This window comes from Triticum dicoccoides, chromosome 5A (assembly GCF_002162155.2).
Source record: "Triticum dicoccoides isolate Atlit2015 ecotype Zavitan chromosome 5A, WEW_v2.0, whole genome shotgun sequence".
NCBI lineage: Eukaryota > Viridiplantae > Streptophyta > Magnoliopsida > Poales > Poaceae > Triticum > Triticum dicoccoides.
In genome coordinates, this window is record NC_041388.1 from 614,086,280 (window position 1) to 614,106,185 (window position 19,906).

General features: G+C 45.8%; 2 protein-coding genes and 1 non-coding gene across 7 annotated transcripts; 1 reads left to right on the top strand and 2 right to left on the bottom strand.

Annotated features, from left to right (window-relative positions):
- Nucleotides 1-659: 659 nt before the first annotated feature.
- On the top strand, nt 660-5,177 carry LOC119303409 (transcription factor PHYTOCHROME INTERACTING FACTOR-LIKE 13-like). Of its 5 annotated transcripts, none has more exons than XR_005147903.1 (10): nt 660-1,311; nt 1,434-1,499; nt 1,601-2,150; nt 2,261-2,359; nt 2,456-2,521; nt 2,673-2,738; nt 2,863-3,150; nt 3,258-3,395; nt 3,877-4,400; nt 4,492-5,177. XR_005147903.1 is itself a non-coding variant. In XM_037580535.1 (8 exons), exons 2-8 carry the CDS (start codon nt 1,453-1,455, stop codon nt 3,378-3,380), a joined length of 1,239 nt encoding a protein of 412 aa, XP_037436432.1. In that variant the 5' UTR covers nt 682-1,311; nt 1,434-1,452; the 3' UTR covers nt 3,381-3,564. The 5 variants fall into 5 exon arrangements, 1 of the variants encoding a protein (XP_037436432.1); XR_005147904.1 differs by having other exon boundaries at nt 660-1,286; XR_005147902.1 differs by having other exon boundaries at nt 687-1,311; nt 4,505-5,177.
- On the bottom strand, nt 3,427-10,864 carry LOC119300160. Its single transcript, XM_037577211.1, has 6 exons — nt 10,834-10,864; nt 8,392-8,532; nt 7,149-8,086; nt 6,885-7,025; nt 6,161-6,340; nt 3,427-3,528 (listed from the first exon to the last, which is right to left on the bottom strand). Exons 1-6 carry the CDS (start codon nt 10,862-10,864, stop codon nt 3,427-3,429), a joined length of 1,533 nt encoding a protein of 510 aa, XP_037433108.1.
- On the bottom strand, nt 5,151-5,224 carry TRNAV-AAC. Its single transcript has one exon. It is a non-coding gene; the product is annotated as a tRNA-Val (tRNA).
- Nucleotides 10,865-19,906: the final 9,042 nt, after the last annotated feature.

Consider the following 19,906-nt stretch of genomic DNA (forward strand, 5'->3'; position numbering starts at 1 on the left):
CCAAGCACCATTTGCACCGACGCAATGGATTTGCATCGAAGTGACTCTGACCGCGGAGCTGGGGTTTCCTCCGGAGACCGGCGGAAACCCATCTGGACGGCCAACTCCTCGTCCTCGCATAAGATGAGGTCCCATTCAACGGATCAAGAGATCTCGGTGTCGGATCCGCTGCCTGTCATGTCAGAAAAGGCTGGCCAAGAGCTTGGGAATGGAGTGGAGTTTTTAGGGTTTGGTCCTGGATGCGGATGACACGGATATATGTGGGTCAGGGGGACTTGTGTGTGTCGGATCTGACGTGGAGGACGTGTCCGGGCCTCTTCATATCCGCCTTAGATATGGTCTGAATATGAAGGATGCCGGTCAGCTCGGACGGGCCAATACGAGGGATGCGGCTGATTCACGATTTCTTGACCGGTCACTGATCGGGCCATCCACCCGAACCATAGGGTGGTGTTTGAGGAATGCTTTCACCTAATATACCTTTTCTTGAACTGAAGTACCTAGTAGTCCACTGGATTATGAAAGACCATTGAGCTAATCCGCGGCACATGCAACATCGCCAAGTTGCCCATATTAGTGGCAGAAGAACATCGCCAAATGCATGTATGAAGTGTGAGCATAAAGAAGGAAGGCAAGGATCCAGCGAATCAGGCGGTGCATCCATCGGGGGTTGGCTTCTGGTCCAGTTCGAGTCCAAAGCCGCCGATTCCGAGGACCGGCACTAGCCCCCGGCGCCAAGGAGATCCGACAAGGACGCCGAGCGCCGCTGCCGCTCCGCCATCCAACCGCGCGAAAAAATCTCGGCTTCCCGTCGAGAAAAATCCAAGCCAATTCTCCCACGGGTCCTGCCACTGCCGCAGCGCTGCTCTGCTCCTCTTCTTCCTCGCCCCCTTTCCGAGCGAGAGAGGGGACAAGCGCTCCGTACATATACCTCGACTCACTGCCTGAAGCTGCTCGCCTGCTCCTGCTCTGCTCCGGTTCGCCAAGAAATACAGGAGAAGGGAGGGGAGGAGACTTGTCTTGTCACTTCTCCAGTGGTTCTTACTATCGGCGCGCTGGGTTGATCGAGCGGAGAACAGTGGTGGTGGTGGTGCTCAGCCGAGAGGTCAGGTCAGTGGTCAGGAGTTGGGAGCAGTGGACTGATTGTCTATCTCCCCCTCTCGTTCTCCGTTCCTTTTTGGAAGTGAAGCGATCCTCCTCCCCGTGGGTCTGCTGCCCGGAGGCTGGAGCTAGAAGAAGGAGCAGGGTAGCCTGCCTTGCTCGTTCCCCTTTCTGCTTCCTTCCAGGTCTGCTTTGCCGCTCATCTTCCAGGTTTGTTTTCCATGGATGGCTTCTCTTTCCTTTCGGGGATTGATGGATGGCTTTCCACGCCCAAGCTTCTTGCTTCGGCTCTCTTGGATGAATGGATAATGGAGTGTTGATCTTCCTTGCAGTCCCGGCGGCCGTGGCGGCATGGACGGCAATGGGAGATCGGCGGCGAGTCACAAGAAGCCTCTCGTGTAAGGACTTCTTTTCTTTTCTTCTTGAGAAATTTCCCCCCCTTTTTTCGTTCGTTCGTTCGGGCATCCATCGATTGAGTCATGGGCCATGGCATCCGCAGCGCGGACAACGACTTGGTGGAGCTGCTGTGGCACAACGGGGGCGTCGTCGCGCAGCCGCAGACGCACCCGAGGCCGGCGCCCAGCGGCCTCGCCGGCGGTGGCGGGGAGACGGCCGCGTGGTTCGCGGACGACGTCGACGCGCTGGGGAACGACGTGTACGCGCAGCTCTGGAACAGCATTGCGGTGGGCGCCGCCCCAGACGTCGCGTGCGCGGCGCTCCCGGGGCCCAGCTCCCACCCTCCCCCGCCGCCGCCGCCGCCGCCGATGCCGAGCGGCATCGCCTCCAGCTGGACCGGCGGCGACATCGGCTCCACCTTCTGCGGCAGCAGCCTGGCCCCGGAGGTGCCGGCGGGGGGCAGGGAGGAAGCCAGCGCCGCACCGCCGTCGGAGGGGACGCGCGGGGCCAGCACGCGCGACGGCGGCGCCGGCACCTCGTCGTCCGGCGGGTCCGGGAGCAACTTCGGGGGCTCCGGCCTGCCGAGCGAGAGCGGCGGCCATGCCCACAAGAGGAAGGGCAGGGGCAAAGACGACTCTGATAGCCGCAGCGAGGTGTGTTCCTTGGTCCGGTTTGTCCCTATATTGCTCAGTTGCAATTTTTTCACCTGTACAAAATTTGCTTGAGCTCAAACTGAATAATGGAATTCAAGAGGAAATTGCAGGATGTGGAGTGTGAGGCCACTGAAGAGACCAAATCGTCGAGGCAGCACGGGTCGAAGCGGAGGAGCAGGGCAGCTGAAGTTCATAACCAGTCAGAGAGGGTGAGATCAGAGTCAGATGCTACTTGTGTTGCAATCTTACAGTTGAGCAAGGTGGCTTGTTTCTTATGGTATATGTAATTTGTGCTGATGATGCAGAGACGAAGGGACCGGATCAACGAAAAGATGCGGTCACTGCAAGAACTCATACCCCACTGCAACAAGGTAAGAAATGAGTAGTATCATGCATCTTTTCTGATCAGGTGCAAGTCCCTGGAAGGCCTGGATTCATTCATTTCTGTTGGTGAATGGCGACATCTCTAATTATCACTTACATATGTTTCTTTCCTTTCCAATGTTTATTATTGAATTTCAGGCTGACAAAGCATCAATATTAGATGAGGCGATCGAGTACTTAAAGTCCCTCCAAATGCAAGTTCAGGTTAGGAGTTTACTGTTTCCTCTACCTGAACCCACAGACCTAACCCCAAATGGCATCATTTTTTGTTGAGAGAGAAATACGGCATCAGTTATTGGTTCCTAATTGAGACTGAAATCTACCTCAGATTATGTGGATGACCACCGGGATGGCGCCAATGATGTTTCCTGGTTCTCACCAGTTCATGCCGCCGATGGCCGTGGGCATGAATTCGGCATGCATGCCTGCGGCACAGGGTCTAAATCAGATGGCAAGAGTGCCATACATGAACCATTCTTTGTCAAATCACATCCCTATGAGCCCATCTCCAGCAATGAACCCTATGTACATTGCAAACCAGATGCAAAACATTCAGCTGAGGGAAGCAAGTAACCATTTCCTTCACCTAGATGGCGGGCAAGCAACGGCACCTCAGGTATAAACTGACCATAGTACCACTTCTCCTATGTTCTTAATTTTGGTGCAAGGGACTTCTCAGCCCTCTTTCATTGTTCACCTAGCTTTGGTTTCAATTCTTTGCAGGTAGCAGGACCATATGCTTATACACCACAAGTAGCACCGAAAAGCCAGATACCGGAAGTGCCGGACTGTACTGCTGTGCCAATTTCTGGGCCCGGACAACCACCTGCACCTGATGGAATTTAGAGTGACCTTGAACTAGTAAGAAGTTGTACTGATCCACACATGTTTCTTATTCAATGGCATTTGTGATGTCTAGATAACTTGAGCTGCATATCAGCACATTGGCACTGATCATTCTTTGACTGCTTATTAAGCTCTTGTGGTAGCCACCCTACATAAAAGAAAACTCACCGATTTATGCGTATCATTATTCATCTTGTATATGGAACCAGAGCTGTATACCGTTTCACATTTTATTAAAAAAAGAATAGTCTGGATGAGCAGTATGCAAAGCAATCCTCTTTTAGCTTAACCTTTCTCATGAAAGCTGACCAGTTGTTTTCATCTGATCTGTCATATAATCGACTATACGTTGGTGCCAATCTTTCTAGTTTTGACATCTTTGAACACTGTTGATAAATTTTTACAGTTGCGCGTCCATTTCATCATCAGTGAAGACGTGGATAACTTGAGAACTCAGAACCACTTGGTTTAACCATCCCTTTCTTGACATTTACAGGGTATGGACTGTGTCGCCGACCTGCACATGGGCCATCTTTCTGGAATTTTCTGAAAATACTAACATGATGAGAAGATAGTACCCATATTGCTGTTATATGTCTCGATCAATATGCGTCCGACATAAACACTAGAAGTATTTGTAAATGCTGATAACACTGTTCCCTCCCATTTATGTCGGAAAAGTATATCATCAGTACACGTCTAACTCCAATTCCCTCTGTGCATACTACTCACAACTTTCTATACAAAAATGCACTAACCATGAAAGTATTAGGTTTGCACCCATTTGAAAATATACTTCTATGGCAAGCTTTACCTTTAATTTTTGTTTTATTGGTATTATCGTCTCCGAGACGTCTGGTTTATTCAAGAGAAGGGAAAAGAAAAGGTTTCAAGTTCTTTTGTCAAATGGCCAACATCCAACCAACCAGATCCAGTGGGGGAGGAACAGAAGGGGTCAAAACAGTTATGTCCTACAGAAGCTTATTGGATATCAAAACCTTGCTCTTCTTTAAAGCCAAGGTACTACAGACCAATCAAGATTGCCTACCACACTGGCCTCTTACCTATGTTGCATCTCTCTTTAACACCATCACTTCCTTTTTGTGGGAAGATTTGGTCTGCAGGCGAAGAACGAAGTTGCCGGGGCCGCCACGGAGCTGTCCGCTTCGCCGTGCCCGCCTGCGAGCGTGTGCGCACAGTCACTCCGGCGTTATGCTTATCGGCAAAGCTCCCTCGGCGAGCATCCTCGCTCCTGTGGCTCACATTCTGGGAGGGAAGTTCTGTGGTGATACAAGAGTTTGCGGTTTCTCTCCTGCTTTTGCCTGGAGTCCACGGCACCCAGCCCAGCCCAAGCCAAGTGCAGGCTGCTGTTGTTACATGGTCCTCCTGGCAACTACCAGATTCAGATGCTGCTCACCGGGGCCTGCCCGGTGCAACTGGCCGTGGGATCGTATCGTATCCCCTGAGCTTTCCTGTCTACCGCAACTGGTAAGATGCCGGATTCCCCTGGAACTTGCTGCTCACCTGTTGCAATCTCGGCGCTTTTCTTCTGGATGAAAATGACGCGCTTCGACGCGTGTTTGAGCCAAATAATTTTATCTCTCCTTGTGCTGTGCTGTGCCGTTGTTTTCCTGGATTTTGTACAGTTTGTCAGTTGCATGCGTCGTGGTAGAAGGGTTTCTGCCTGTGTCTCGAAGTGTGGCTATGTGTTGGATGAACAAGTAGCAAAAATAGATTTTGCAAAACAAAAAGGAGGATAGAAATAAAAATTGGCTTCGCCCGGGTTCGAACCGGAGACCTTCAGTGTGTTAGACTGACGTGATAACCAACTACACCACGAAACCTTGAGTGGTATGCTTCGATCATAAACGAATATATTTGTCCAGCATTCATGGAAGAAAGTACAGGTTGGGCAAATTGGCACAAATTTCGGATAGGAGAGGGCGCGCACCTTTCATTTTTCTTTTGCATCGAAACTTTGTGGAGCTTTATTAGTATTTCCTCCGTTTCAAAATAGATGACTCAACTTTGTACTAAAGTTAGTGCAAAGTTGAGTCATCTATTTTAGAACGGAGGGAGTACAGAGTTAACAGACGATTACAGTCAATCAGCCTAGCTGTCCACAAGGAACTCCGGGCTCTTGTCTAGCCAGCTACCCCACAAAACAAAACAAAAATCTGGCCAGCTCTCAGTCACAGTGAGTGTGCAAGCAAGCTTCGCACACACATGTGCGGATTTATTGACAATCCTACTAACATGCTTGCTTGGAAAACTGAAAGATCTCTCCCTTGTTTACTCAAGGATGCGTGAACGCAGCGACTGAAAGAGAAACGTCGTGCGGAAACAATCTATCATCCTTGATGACATGCGAGAAACAGCTTCTACCTTCTGTACTCGCTTGGTTGGACCGTCGCCTGCCTCCGATTTCACAGCTCAATTCAGTCTCTGCAGTATATATAAACCATACAGACAAGAGGAGGGACTTGCTAGTTGTCACTGCAAGAATGTGCATGTCCCATGTTTCTCCACAATTCGTCAGTCAGTCCTGAGCTTCCCAAGCCAAATGAATCCACCCGTTGCCGGCACATGACACTAGCCAGGCCAACGGAACGGAAAACAACACGAAAAACCATCACCCTGAGGCCCTTCTCCCCACTACAAGAAGATCACACGCGAATCATTTGATGACGAGCTTCACAGACGGCGGGAGCCTGGAGCGGAGGGTCTCCCTCGCGCGGTCCCTCGCAGGCTTGTCGCCGACGTCTTCCTCCCTGACCCACCTGCCCAGCCCTTTGCAGAGATGGTGGGGCGCCCGCGTGCACCAGGCACACCAAGAGCTCGACCAGCGGGGCCTGGGCGGCGAAACCGCCCACGGTGATGAAACGGAGCCTCTTGAGAGAGATGCCCTCGGGCCAGCTGACCTGGACGTCGTCCCGATAATGGTGGTCTCCGCTGCGTGCCTGCATACAAGGAAGGCCCGAGGACAGTGAGTCCATGATGTAGTGATGTGAGATTCAAAGACCCAAATATTCCAAGGCTCTTCTGGTACTCACTACCATTCACTAGCATAAGCATCAGTATATTATAGGTATGTGTAGGAAATTGTGACGCACAAGCTAGTATGAAGCTCACTTCAAATTTGACGAATTACATGGCTTCGAATTAAATGCTTGATACCATCTTAAGTAAATTGTGCCATGGTTTTATAATTCTAGATGACTTCATTTCAGGACTTGGAAACAGAACAAGGGTTGTTTATACAGACCTCAAGAAGGTTATGATATACATAAGAGGAGAATGTAAAACTAATGATAAATGCTAGTATTTGATCCGTCGGCCCAAGTATGTTGCATGGAGTAGTTTCATTTATCGTATCCTAGAAGGCAAATAGTGTAACATAGAGAGGACTAAGATAATTCATTCTTTTATCTGTATGTAAAAAGGAAAATTACATTCTATTTTTTTATCTGAAGAAGAACAACAAGGAGAGCATTTAGGACATACTTCTAGCCGGAGTCTTTTAAGATAAGGAGTTGCCTTGACGAGATAAGCTACTCCACGAACATTATTCCAAGATGGCAAAATAAATAGGTTGATGAACTGTAATGCTGGGAATTTGATCGCGTAAAGTGTACAACTGGGCTTCTGCAGAAGAGCAAATGAAGCAGTTATGGAAATTCATTATCACTACAACAGTTAGAAACTGCTAACTGAGTGACTACATAACACTTGAAGATAGGGGAACAAAACACATAGATCTGAACTAACCTCCGATGGCCAAAGAAATGTCAAGGTGATTTTTCTGATCCTTTTCATGGCTTCTACACCGTCCGAAAGATAACTATTTCGGTTCTTGAAATTATTTGCCAAAAACCTCATACTGGGGGTACTAGCATAATTGATGTGTACCTCATGCCCATCATACTCGAAGATGAGTAGGCAGGTGGCGTGAATCTCAACACTCACCAGCTTTTTGCAACGAAATATATCCAAACATATCAGCACTTCATGGGAAATCCTTACATTAACAAGATCGTCACATCGTGCCAGTCTCAGATGGCGGAGAATAGGGCAGCAAGAGCAAATGTTCTGGACGCCGGCGTCGGTTATTGTGGCACGTACTAGATAAAGGCATACAAGGGAGGAAAAGGCACTGGAATCCAGCGGTGGCGTGAATATGCAATTCGTCAGGTCTAGCTTCCGCATCGAGGATCTTTGTCGCCCATCGCCAAAGCAATGCAAAGGGAAGTTATAACGATTTGCAGTCACCAAATGCTCCGGACAAGATGTCATGTCTTTACACAAGCTAAGTTTCACATCTTGTGCACCCGCCTCTGACGCAAACTGGACCCATTTGTCAAGGTGGGCAGCATGAGTGGAGTTCAAATCAAAACGAACCTCGAACACTCGAACACCAGTTCCATCATGGTGCAGCAACAGGTCATTTACCCTTTCAATGAATACCTCTGACCTTGGCCTCCTAGAGTCAGTGGAAGTGGTGCAATCTGAATTACCTCCAGCGAGAATATTGTCATCAAGAATAATAAAAGATCCTTTCCCCGATCTTGTGGAAGCAGTACTTGTCACTCTAGAATCGATCGAAAGCGACGCAAACATGTTTTCCAAAACATCATCCGATAAAGCGTTAGTCAAATTTCCAGCACTTTCTTGGCATGATTTTCTCTTCCTGTCCTTGGAACGATCTCCTGAAAGAAATATAAGATAGATTTATCGTTGCTGACATCAAAGGAATAGACAGCCTAATAATACTATAATACAAGTATCATATTTGTGACTCGAAATAAGAGAGGTAGGAGTTGGATTTCCTGTACCAAGCATCAATTGGGCATAAGCCTAGATATGGGAAATTTGACCAGCAGAGGCAACCTTTGCACACCATATAATGATGGCACAAGATACGATTATGTAGTACTTTCTAAGAAACAATTCATTTGATATTAAACGGCTATAAATAAATGGGATCACGGACAAATGGAAGTAGCGGTGCAACCTGAATTTTCTTGAGCGAGGACGCTGTCGATGGACAGCGACGCAAACATGTCGTCGAGATCTTCATGTGCCGATCCGCTGCTGCTTACGACCTTTCCAGTGTGACCTTGGGGTAATCTCCTCTTCTTATCCTCGCGACAATCTGCTGGAAATCAGAGCAATTAATCCGCATTGGTTCAGTTGAGAACCATGAATGTGATTTTCAGTTCAGGCCTAAGCACACCAAATTCAACTAGTAGTTACATCTTGGAAGCGTTGTAGTGCTATATTATACTGACAAGTGACATCCCATGAGACCGAATGCGCGAAATTACCTCAACCATCATCTATTCGAACGAGGGGACTGCCTTAATCTCACACCGGCGGACAACCCTAGGCCCCAACTAGGGTAAGCAAAACGTGTTTGGGTGGGCTATTCGATTCACAAGTTAGCAATTAATTAATAATCCTACCGTGCTAAAAATAGAGTTGCGATCGAGTCGAGGGCACTGATCGGCCGATCGAGAGGGAGAGGAGACCTGGTTGTAGGTTTGCCGGCGTCCACGGTGATGCGCGGCTCATGCCGCCGGCGAGGGTCGACCGACCAGGGATCGGCGGTTCCTAGGGGGTGGAGGAGGAGGAGGGTTTGGACTTCGGAGAGACCACGATACGAACGCAGGGGCGGGGGAGTCGAGGCGGCACACACACCGACACCGACACCGGCACCGGCACCGGCACCGGCCGGAAATCGCACTGGGCAGGGGAGGGAATTGCCGGTAGATTTTCCGTCGAGTTCGTTGGCCGGGGGGCGGGGTAGGGGCCGGGGGATATATGGGGGAAGGCAAGTTGTACTCAACTCACCAGTCCCGCGGTCCGACTCTTTGTCCCGCTCGGTGTGCCTCTGTGCCGTCGATCCCGGCCCCTACTCCCCATCCAACGGCCCAAACACTTTTTGTAGAATACATATCAGCTTCTGAAATTACGTGTAACTGCGAGTAAGGCTGCCCATAATGGGAGTATTATAGGTAGTATCATGCATGTCAACCAAGCAATTTTGATGAGGTGGCATAAAAATAAATAAAAAAAAGAGATGCTTCGGAGTATCATATCATATTAAATGATGTGCTGCTTTGTGTCATGCATGACAATAATGTAGTCATGTATGATACCAACATATAATACTATGCATTACGGGTGTGGTATCATACACCAGTATCATATGCATGATACTAATATATGATACTCCCCATTATAACCAGCCTAAGCCAAGCTGCAGTTTTCGGGGAAAGCATGAACCGACGCGTAACTGCGAGTAAGCCAAGCTGCTTCCTGCCTTCCTTTATTAATTACTGCATACTTCTCTACTTGTTTTATGGGCAGTGAATTCTGCATCAACCTTTATTGTCAGTCCGTTCTTCTTCTTTTTCTTTTGAGGATAGTCCGTGCTTCTTTCTATTGTATGTACTGACATTTTGCTGCTATGGATTTTATTTCACTTAGTACTACTATTAACCCGTCCTCGTTCATTGCTGATACTAGATAACACCCTGCGCGTTGCTGCGGAATGTGTGCATCAATTAAATTGGTTAACGGTTGAAAGCTAATAGGAAATATTATCATATTATAGTAAATATACTGCATTCTCTACAAATAATAACTTGCATTTGGACACAAAAATAATGTTTGGTAGGAAACTACCGGAATTCTCAACAACACAAAATGGGAGGTGATACAATGCATTCATGGATGTATATTTGCAAACATACACCATACTCATCAGGTTTATTGTACCTCCAAGTCCAACACACCAATTCAGTAAAGGCTTGTGTGTGTGCAGAAAGGTTCAGGAAGAAAATACAACCGAAAAAATTCTAAGGTGATAATTACTAAGAAAACACAACACATATGTAGAGAACATACCTATATATGAGACTGACAGCTGCATCTCAAAATTTCTTTTATAAGTTCTGAGATACATATACATCGAGGTATAACATAGTTGAAGGTGCAGATTTGTACAGATACATTAAAAAACATTTATTTACTTCTCTGATATTTTGCCTCGTAATTTTAAAAGGAAAAGATGCAAGTATCCGGTTTGATTTCTACCGATACAATACATTGTGCAAGCGTATAAATATTCATGCAAATAGCAACTGAGTAGACCATACCAACTCTATGTCTGGTCAACTTCGATATCTGCAATTAATATCCAGTCAGAAAACAAATACTGCATCTAAGCATAACCAATTTTGATTCTTCATACTTCCTTCTAACATCGAGTGAATCCAAACATTTGTTGATTCTTGATTTAATATAAGAAATAAGCTTATCGAAGGAGGTACGAATGACAGGAACACCATCCCCTAAAAGTGAAATACTTATCCCCTCCAACAAAAAACTAAAATACATCACTGAGTTGTGAGGTCGGAGAAGGTATATGTAACATGTGAAAAAGACAGACCTGTCACATAAGACTGAAGTGTTCCTGTCATTTCCACCAAACCTGGAAAGAAGAATAAATTGTATGGGCAAAACCTTTCTACAACGAAATGGATTCAGAATCCAAAAGATACTTCATTGTTGCCGTCCACAGTTGGTACAGATAATGAATTCCATTGAGTCTATGACAGCATAAAACGGTTCTGACCCAACAGGGTAAGTCGATGTCGGGCACCATGGCACAAGAGGAGATGGTTGCCGAGACGTGCGGCAGGGAAGAGTGGCGCAGCTACATCACACCGCAGATATGCATCTGCGCCATATTGTCCACGTCCTAGTAAAGATCTAGAAAAACACAATTTATTAATATGTCCATATCAAGAAGATTCATCGTATTATCCAACATGAATCAGTGGCCGTAAGATTGCTCCTAAAGGACTGAAAACTACGTTGCGCGGATACTTCAGAAAGCGCGCGTATCCAGTCGGATACTGCCCCGATACGTTTCCCGTATGTATCCCTTGATTTTTTTTAATTTAAAAAAAGAAAATAATGTTTGATATTCCTAGGATACTTCTGTGATACTTTTTGAATACCCGAAATCCCTCATTTGATGTGAAATCCCCTCAATAGTAAAGGCACACCTTTTAAAGATACCTAACATGAGTGTGAGTTCATGCCAAAACATGATTGTCAATGTTCTTGTTCAATTGAAAGGCGAGCAAGAGAAAGCCAATGCATTGATTGGAACAACAAACCCAGAAAAATCCCACTGCCAATTAATGAAAGTTGACCAAGTGCAAGAAAACAAAGGGAATAATCCTATTGAGGCATGTTTTGACCTAGAAGCTCTATTTTGTTTTCAATCTTTTTCATAATTAATATATGTAATACCTGTATATAAATGTATCCCCGTATCTATGTTTTCAGAAAATTGGCGTATCGGGCGTATCCCTGTATCGCGTATCCGGTACATCCAAGTATCCGTGCAACGTAGACTGAAAACACATTAAGTTGATACTGCACATGACAAAGAAAGTGAAAACTACGTAAATTTGGGGACTAAGGATGAGATAACCATAGCCTGGTCTTCGTGGTTAGTGTTGTCAATGAGCTCCTTGTGACCGAGCTTGGCAGCGACGGGCCATGGACGGAGCTTCGCTCGATGACTTGCAGACTTGCATTCGCTTTGCATAATAGTAAGACCTCAAATCCCCGTTTCGTAGATCTGAAGGATGCAAAGCGTTGGTATATAATTGCAGGAGACGAAGAAGGGGATGAAGAGGGTCAGAGGAGAAGCCAGGGAGATTTGTAGAGGCAAGGACACGCGCTGGTTCCATTGGTGGGGAGAGGATGGGACATGGTCATTTGGTTAAATCTAAATGCTTTCTTCCACATTTGCTGGGTAGTGTGCACTGGAGGCTGCATTCTGATCGGGAAATCCCGTCGATCGTGGCGGATAAAACTAAATAAGTGCATGCGCCAGCCATGGGCTACCAGTACGTGCGTGGGCCATGAACGACCAAGCTTACCAGGTATCTCTTGCACAACGGTTTTCTTTTTTGAGTAAATGTAAACCAGGCGGCCATGATGTTGGGGAACGTAGTAATTTCAAAAAATTTCCTACGCACACGCAAGATTATGGTGATGCATAGCAACGAGAGGGGGAGAGTGTGATCTACGTACCCTTGTAGATCGACAACGGAAGCGTTAACTTGGTTGATGTAGTCGTACATCTCCACGGCTCGACCGATCAAGCACCGAAACTACGGCACCTCCGAGTTCTAGCACACGTTCAGCTCGATGACGATCCCCGGACTTCGATCCAGCAAAGTGTCGGAGAAGAGTTCCGTCAGCACGACGGCGTGGTGACGATCTTGATGTACTACCGTTGCAGGGCTTCGCCTAAGCACTGCTACAATATTATCGAGGGCTATGGTGGAAGGGGGCACCGCACATGGCTAAGAATATGATCACGTGGATCAACTTGTGTCTCTAGGGGGATCCCCTGCCTCCGTATATAAAGGCTCAAGGGGGGAGTGCTGCCGGCCAGGAGAGGCGCGCCAGGAGGAGTCCTACTCCCTCCGGGAGTAGGACTCCCCCCCTTTCCTAGTTGGAATAGGATTCGCGGAGGGGGAAAAAAGGAGAGAAAGGAGGAAGGGGGGCCGGCCCCCTCTCCTTGTCCTATTCGGACCAAGGGGGGAGGGGCGTGCGGCCCCTCTCTGGCCACCTCTCCTCTCTTCCACTAAGGCCCACTAAGGCCCATATACCTCCCGGGGGGGTTCCGGTAACCTCCCGGTAATCCGGTAAAATCCCGATTTCACCCGGAACACTTCCGATATCCAAACATAGGCTTCCAATATATCAATCTTTATGTCTCGACCATTTCGAGACTCCTCGTCATGTCCGTGATCACATCCGGGACTCCGAACAACCTTCGGTACATCAAAACGCATAAACTCATAATATAACTGTCATCGAAACCTTAAGCGTGCGGACCCTACGGGTTCGAGAAAAATGTAGACATGACCGAGACACGTCTCCGGTCAATAACCAATAGCGGGACCTGGATGCCCATATTGCTTCCTACATATTCTACGAATATCTTTTATCGGTCAGACCGCATAACAACATACGTTCTTCCCTTTGTCATCGGTATGTTACTTGCCCGAGATTCGATCGTCGGTATCCTATACCTAGTTCAATCTCGTTACCGGCAAGTCTCTTTACTCGTTCTGTAATACATCATCCCGCAACTAACTCATTAATTGCAATGCTTGCAAGGCTTAAGTGATGTGCAATACCGAGAGGGCCCAGAGATACCTCTCCGACAATCGGAGTGACAAATCCTAATCTCGAAATACGCCAACCCAACATGTATCTTTGGAGACACCTGTAGAGCTCCTTTATAATCACCCAGTTACGTTGTGACGTTTGGTAGCACACAAAGTGTTCCTCTGGCAAACGGGAGTTGCATAATCTCATAGTCATAGGAACATGTATAAGTCATGAAGAAAGCAATAGCAACATACTAAATGATCGGGTGCTAAGCTAATGGAATGGGTCATGTCAATCAGATCATTCAACTAATGATGTGATCCCGTTAATCAAATAACAACTCTTTGTCCATGGTTAGGAAACATAACCATCTTTGATTAACGAGCTAGTCAAGTAGAGGCATACTAGTGACACTGTTTGTCTATGTATTCACACATGTATTATGTTTCCGGTTAATACAATTCTAGCATGAATAATAAACTTTTATCATGATATAAGGAAATAAATAATAACTTTATTATTGCCTCTAGGGCATATTTCCTTCAGTCTCCCACTTGCACTAGAGTCAATAATCTAGATTACACAGTAATGATTCTAACACCTATGGAGCCTTGGTGCTGATCATGTTTTGCTCGTGGAAGAGGCTTAGTCAACGGGTCTGCAACATTCAGATCCGTATGTATCTTGCAAATCTCTATGTCTCCCACCTAGACTAGATCCCGGATGGAATTGAAGCGTCTCTTGATGTGCTTGGTTCTCTTGTGAAATCTGGATTCCTTCGCCAAGGCAATTGCACCAGTATTGTCACAAAAGATTTTCATTAGACCCGATGCACTAGGTATGACACCTAGATCGGATATGAACTCCTTCATCCAGACTCCTTCATTCGCTGCTTCCGAAGCAGCTATGTATTCCGCTTCACACGTAGATCCCTCCACGACGCTCTGTTTAGAATTGCACCAACCGACAGCTCCACCGTTTAATGTAAACACGTATCCGGTTTGTGATTTAGAATCGTCCGGATCAGTGTCAAAGCTTGCATCAACGTAACCGTTTATGATGAGCTCTTTGTCACCTCCATATACGAGAAACATATCCTTAGTCCTTTTCAGGTACTTCAAGATGTTCTTGACCGCTGTCCAGTGATCCACTCCTGGATTACTTTGGTACCTCCCTGCTAGACTTATAGCAAGGCACACATCAGGTCTGGTACACAGCATTGCATACATGATAGAGCCTATGGCTGAAGCATAGGGAACATCTTTCATTTTCTCTCTATCTTCTGCAGTGGTCGGGTATTGAGTCTGACTCAACTTCACACCTTGTAACACAGGCAAAAACCCTTTCTTTGCTTGATCCATTTTGAACTTCTTCAAAATCTTGTCAAGGTATGTGCTTTGTGAAAGTCCAATTAAACGTCTTGACCTATCTCTATAGATCTTTATGCCTAATATGTAAGCAGCTTCACTGAGGTCTTTCATTGAAAAACTCTTATTCAAGTATCCCTTTATGCTATCCAGAAATTCTATATCATTTCCAATCAGTAATATGTCATCCATATATAATATCAGAAATGCTACAGTGCTCCCACTCACTTTCTTGTAAATACAGACTTCTCCAAAAGTCTGTATAAAACCAAATGCTTTGATCACACTATCAAAGCGTTTACTCCAACTCCGAGAGGCTTGCACCAGTCCATAAATGGATCGCTGGAGCTTGCACACTTTGTTAGCTCCCTTTGGATCGACAAAACCTTCCGGTTGCATCATATACAACTCTTCTTCCAGAAATCCATTCAGGAATGCAGTTTTGACATCCATCTGCCAAATTTCATAATCATAAAATGCGGCAATTGCTAACATGATTCGGACAGACTTAAGCATCGCTACGGGTGAGAAGGTCTTTTGCGACAGACTTAACCCTTTTGCGACAAGTCGAGCTTTGTAGACAGTAATATTACCGTCGGCGTCAGTCTTCTTCTTGAAGATCCATTTATTCTCAATTGCTTGCCGATCATTGGGCAAGTCAACCAAAGTCCACACTTTGTTCTCATACATGGATCCCATCTCAGATTTCATGGCTTCAAGCCATTTTGCGAAATCTGGGCTTACCATCGCTTCTTCATAGTTCGTAGGTTCATCATGATCTAGTAGCATGACTTCCAGAACTGGATTACCGTACCACTCTGGCGCGGATCTCACTCTGGTTGATCTACGAGGTTCAGTAGTATCTTGTTCTGAAGTTTCATGATCATTATCATTAGCTTCCTCACTAATTGGTGTAGGTGTCACAGAAACAGTATTCTGTGATGCACTACTTTCCAATAAGGGAGCAGGTACAGTTACCTCGTCAAGTTCTACTTTCCTCCCACTCACTTCTTTCAAGAGAAACTCCTTCTCCAGAAAGTTTCCGAACTTAGCAACAAAAGTCTTGCCTTCGGATCTGTGATAGAAGGTGTATCCAATAGTCTCCTTTGGATATCCTATGAAGACACATTTCTCTGATTTGGGTTCGAGCTTATCAGGTTGAAACTTTTTCACATAAGCACCGCAGCCCCAAACTTTCAGAAACGACAACTTTGGTTTCTTGCCAAACCATAGTTCATAAGACGTCGTCTCAACGGATTTTGATGGTGCCCTATTTAACGTGAATGCGGCCGTCTCCAAAGCATAACCCCAAAATGATAGCGGTAAATCAGTAAGAGACATCATAGATCGCACCATATCTAGTAAAGTACGATTACGACGTTCGGACACACCATTACGCTGTGGTGTTCCGGGTGGCGTGAGTTGCGAAACTATTCCGCATTGTTTCAAATATACACCAAACTCGTAACTCAAATATTCTCCTCCACGATCAGATCGTAGAAACTTTATTTTCTTGTTATGATGATTTTCAACTTCACTCTGAAATTCTTTGAACTTTTCAAACGTTTCAGACTTATCTTTCATTAAGTAGATATACCCATATCTGCTTAAGTCATCTGTGAAGGTGAGAAAATAACGATATCCGCCACGAGCCTCAATATTCATCGGACCACATACATCTGTATGTATGATTTCCAACAAATCTGTTGCTCTCTCCATAGTACCGGAGAACGACATTTTAGTCATCTTGCCCATGAGGCACGGTTCGCAAGTACCAAGTGATTCATAATCAAGTGGTTCCAAAAGTCCATCAGTATGGAGTTTCTTCATGCGCTTTACACCGATATGACCTAAACGGCAGTGCCACAAATAAGTTGCACTATCATTATCAACTCTGCATCTTTTGGCTTCAACATTATGAATATGTGTGTCACTACTATCGAGATTCAATAAGAATATACCATTCTTCAAGGGTGCATGACCATAAAAGATATTACTCATATAAAAAGAACAACCATTATTCTCTGATTTAAATGAATAACCGTCTCGCATCAAACAAGATCCAGATATAATGTTCATGCTTAACGCTGGCACCAAATAATAATTATTTAGGTCTAATATTAATCCCGAAGGTAGATGTAGAGGTAGCGCGCCGACTGCGATCACATCGACTTTGGAACCTTTTCCCACGCACATCGTCACCTCGTCCTTAGCCAATCTTCGCTTAATCCGTAGTCCCTGTTTCGAGTTGCAAATATTAGCAACAGAACCAGTATCAAATACCCAGGTGCTACTGCGAGCATTAGTAAGGTACACATCAATAACATGTATATCACATATACCTTTGTTCACCTTGCCATCCTTCTTATCTGCCAAATACTTGGGGCAGTTCCGCTTCCAGTGACCAGTCTGCTTGTAGTAGAAGCACTCAGTTTCAGGCTTAGGTCCAGACTTGGGTTTCTTCTCTTGAGCAGCAACTTGCTTGCTGTTCTTCTTGAAGTTCCCCTTCTTCTTCCCTTTGCCCTTTTTCTTGAAACTAGTGGTCTTGTTGACCATCAACACTTGATGCTCTTTTTTGATTTCTACCTCCGCAACTTTCAGCATTGTGAAGAGCTCGGGAATAGTCTTATTCATCCCTTGCATATTATAGTTCATCATGAAACTCTTGTAGCTTGGTGGCAGTGATTGGAGAATTCTGTCAATGACACAATCATCTGGAAGATTAACTCCCATTTGAATCAAGTGATTATTATACCCAGACATTTTGACTATATGCTCACTGACAGAACTGTTCTCCTCCATCTTGCAGCTATAGAACTTATTGGAGACTTCATATCTCTCAATCCGGGCATTTGCTTGAAATATTAACTTCAACTCCTGAAACATCTCATATGCTCCATGACGTTCAAAACGTCGTTGAAGTCCTGGTTCTAAGCCGTAAAGCATGGCACACTGAACTATCGAGTAGTCATCAGCTTTGCTCTGCCAGACGTTCACAACATCTGGTGTTGCTCAAGCAGCAGGCCTGGCACCCAGCGGTGCTTTTAGGACGTAATTCTTCTGTGCAGCAATGAGGATAATCCTCAAGTTACGGACCCAGTCCATGTAATTGCTACCATCATCTTTCAACTTTGCTTTCTCAAGGAACGCATTAAAATTCAACGGAACAACAGCACGGGCCATTTATCTACAATCATACATAAACAAGCAAGATACTATCAGGTACTAAGTTCATGATAAATTTAGGTTCAATTAATCATATTACTTAAAGAACTCCCACTTAGATAGACATCCCTCTAATCCTCTAAGTGATTACGTGATCCAAATCAACTAAACCATGTCCGATCATCACGTGAGATGGAGTAGTTTCATTGGTGAACATCACTATGTTGATCATATCTACTATATGATTCACGCTCGACCTTTCGGTCTCCGTGTTCCGAGGCCATATCTGTATATGCTTGGCTCGTCAAGTATAACCTGAGTATTTCGCGTGTGCAACTGTTTTGCACCCGTTGTATTTGAACGTAGAGCCTATCACACCCGATCATCACGTGGTGTCCCAGCACGAAGAACTTTCGCAACGGTGCATACTCAGGGAGAACACTTCTTGATGATTAGTGAGAGATCATCTTATAATGCTACCGTCAATCAAAGCAAGATAAGATGCATAAAAGATAAACATCACATGCAATCAATATAAGTGATATGATATGGCCATCATCATCTTGTGCTTGTGATCTCCATCTCCGAAGCACCGTCATGATCACCATCGTCATCGGCGCGACACCTTGATCTCCATCGTAGCATCGTTGTCGTCTCGCCAATCTTATGCTTCCACGACTATCGCTACCGCTTAGTGATAAAGTAAAGCATTACAACGCGATTGCATTGCATACAATAAAGCGACAACCATATGGCTCCTGCCAGTTGCCTATAACTCGGTTACAAAACATGATCATCTCATACAATAAAATTTAGCATCATGTCTTGACCATATCACATCACAACATGCCCTGCAAAAACAAATTAGACGTCCTCTACTTTGTTGTTGCATGTTTTATGTGGCTGCTACGGACTTAAGCAAGAACCAATCTTACCTACGCATCAAAACCACAACGATAGTTTGTCAAGTTGGTGCTGTTTTAACCTTCACAAGGACCGGGCGTAGCCACACTCGGTTCAACTAAAGTTGGAGAAACTGTCACCCGCAAGCCACCTATGTGCAAAGCACGTCGGGAGAACCGGTCTCGCGTAAGTGTACGCGTAATGTTGGTCCGGGCCGCTTCGTCCAACAATACCGCCAAACCAAAGTATGACATGCTGGTAAGCAGTATGACTTATATCGCCCACAACTCACTTGTGTTCTACTCGTGCATATAACATCAACATATAAAACCTAGGCTCGGATGCCACTGTTGGGGAACGTAGTAATTTCAAAAAATTTCCTACGCACACGCAAGATCATGGTGATGCATAGCAACGAGAGGGGGAGAGTGTGATCTACGTACCCTTGTAGATCGACAACGGAAGCGTTAACTTGGTTGATGTAGTCGTACGTCTCCATGGTTCGACCGATCAAGCACCGAAACTACGACACCTCCGAGTTCTAGCACACGTTCAGCTCGATGACGATCCCCGAACTTCGATCCATCAAAGTGTCGGGAAAGAGTTCCGTCAGCACGACGGCGTGGTGACGATCTTGATGTACTACCGTTGCAAGGTTTCGCCTAAGCACTGCTACAATATTATCGAGGGCTATGGTGGAAGGGGGCACCGCACATGGCTAAGAATATGATCACGTGGATCAACTTGTGTCTCTAGGGGGTGCCCCTGCCTCCGTATATAAAGGCTCAAGGGGGGGAGTGCGGCCGACCAGGAGAGGCGCGCCAGGAGGAGTCCTACTCCCTCCGGGAGTAGGACTCCCCCCCTTTCCTAGTTGGAATAGGA

What these genes read in the sequence shown, in the direction of transcription:
- LOC119300160 (XM_037577211.1), bottom strand. Translation starts at nt 10,864, where the DNA reads ATGACAGGAACACTTCAGTCTTATGTGACAG. An exon ending in CCTCGCTCAAGAAAATTCAG is followed by an intron (nt 8,087 to 8,391) that starts GTTGCACCGCTA and finishes TATTTCTTTCAG; the next exon opens with GAGATCGTTCCAAGGACAGG. An exon ending in TTAAAAGACTCCGGCTAGAA is followed by an intron (nt 6,341 to 6,884) that starts GTATGTCCTAAA and finishes CCTTGTATGCAG; the next exon opens with GCACGCAGCGGAGACCACCA.
- LOC119303409 (XM_037580535.1), top strand. Translation starts at nt 1,453, where the DNA reads ATGGACGGCAATGGGAGATCGGCGGCGAGTCACAAGAAGCCTCTCGT. An exon ending in ACTCTGATAGCCGCAGCGAG is followed by an intron (nt 2,151 to 2,260) that starts GTGTGTTCCTTG and finishes AGGAAATTGCAG; the next exon opens with GATGTGGAGTGTGAGGCCAC. An exon ending in TTCATAACCAGTCAGAGAGG is followed by an intron (nt 2,360 to 2,455) that starts GTGAGATCAGAG and finishes CTGATGATGCAG; the next exon opens with AGACGAAGGGACCGGATCAA.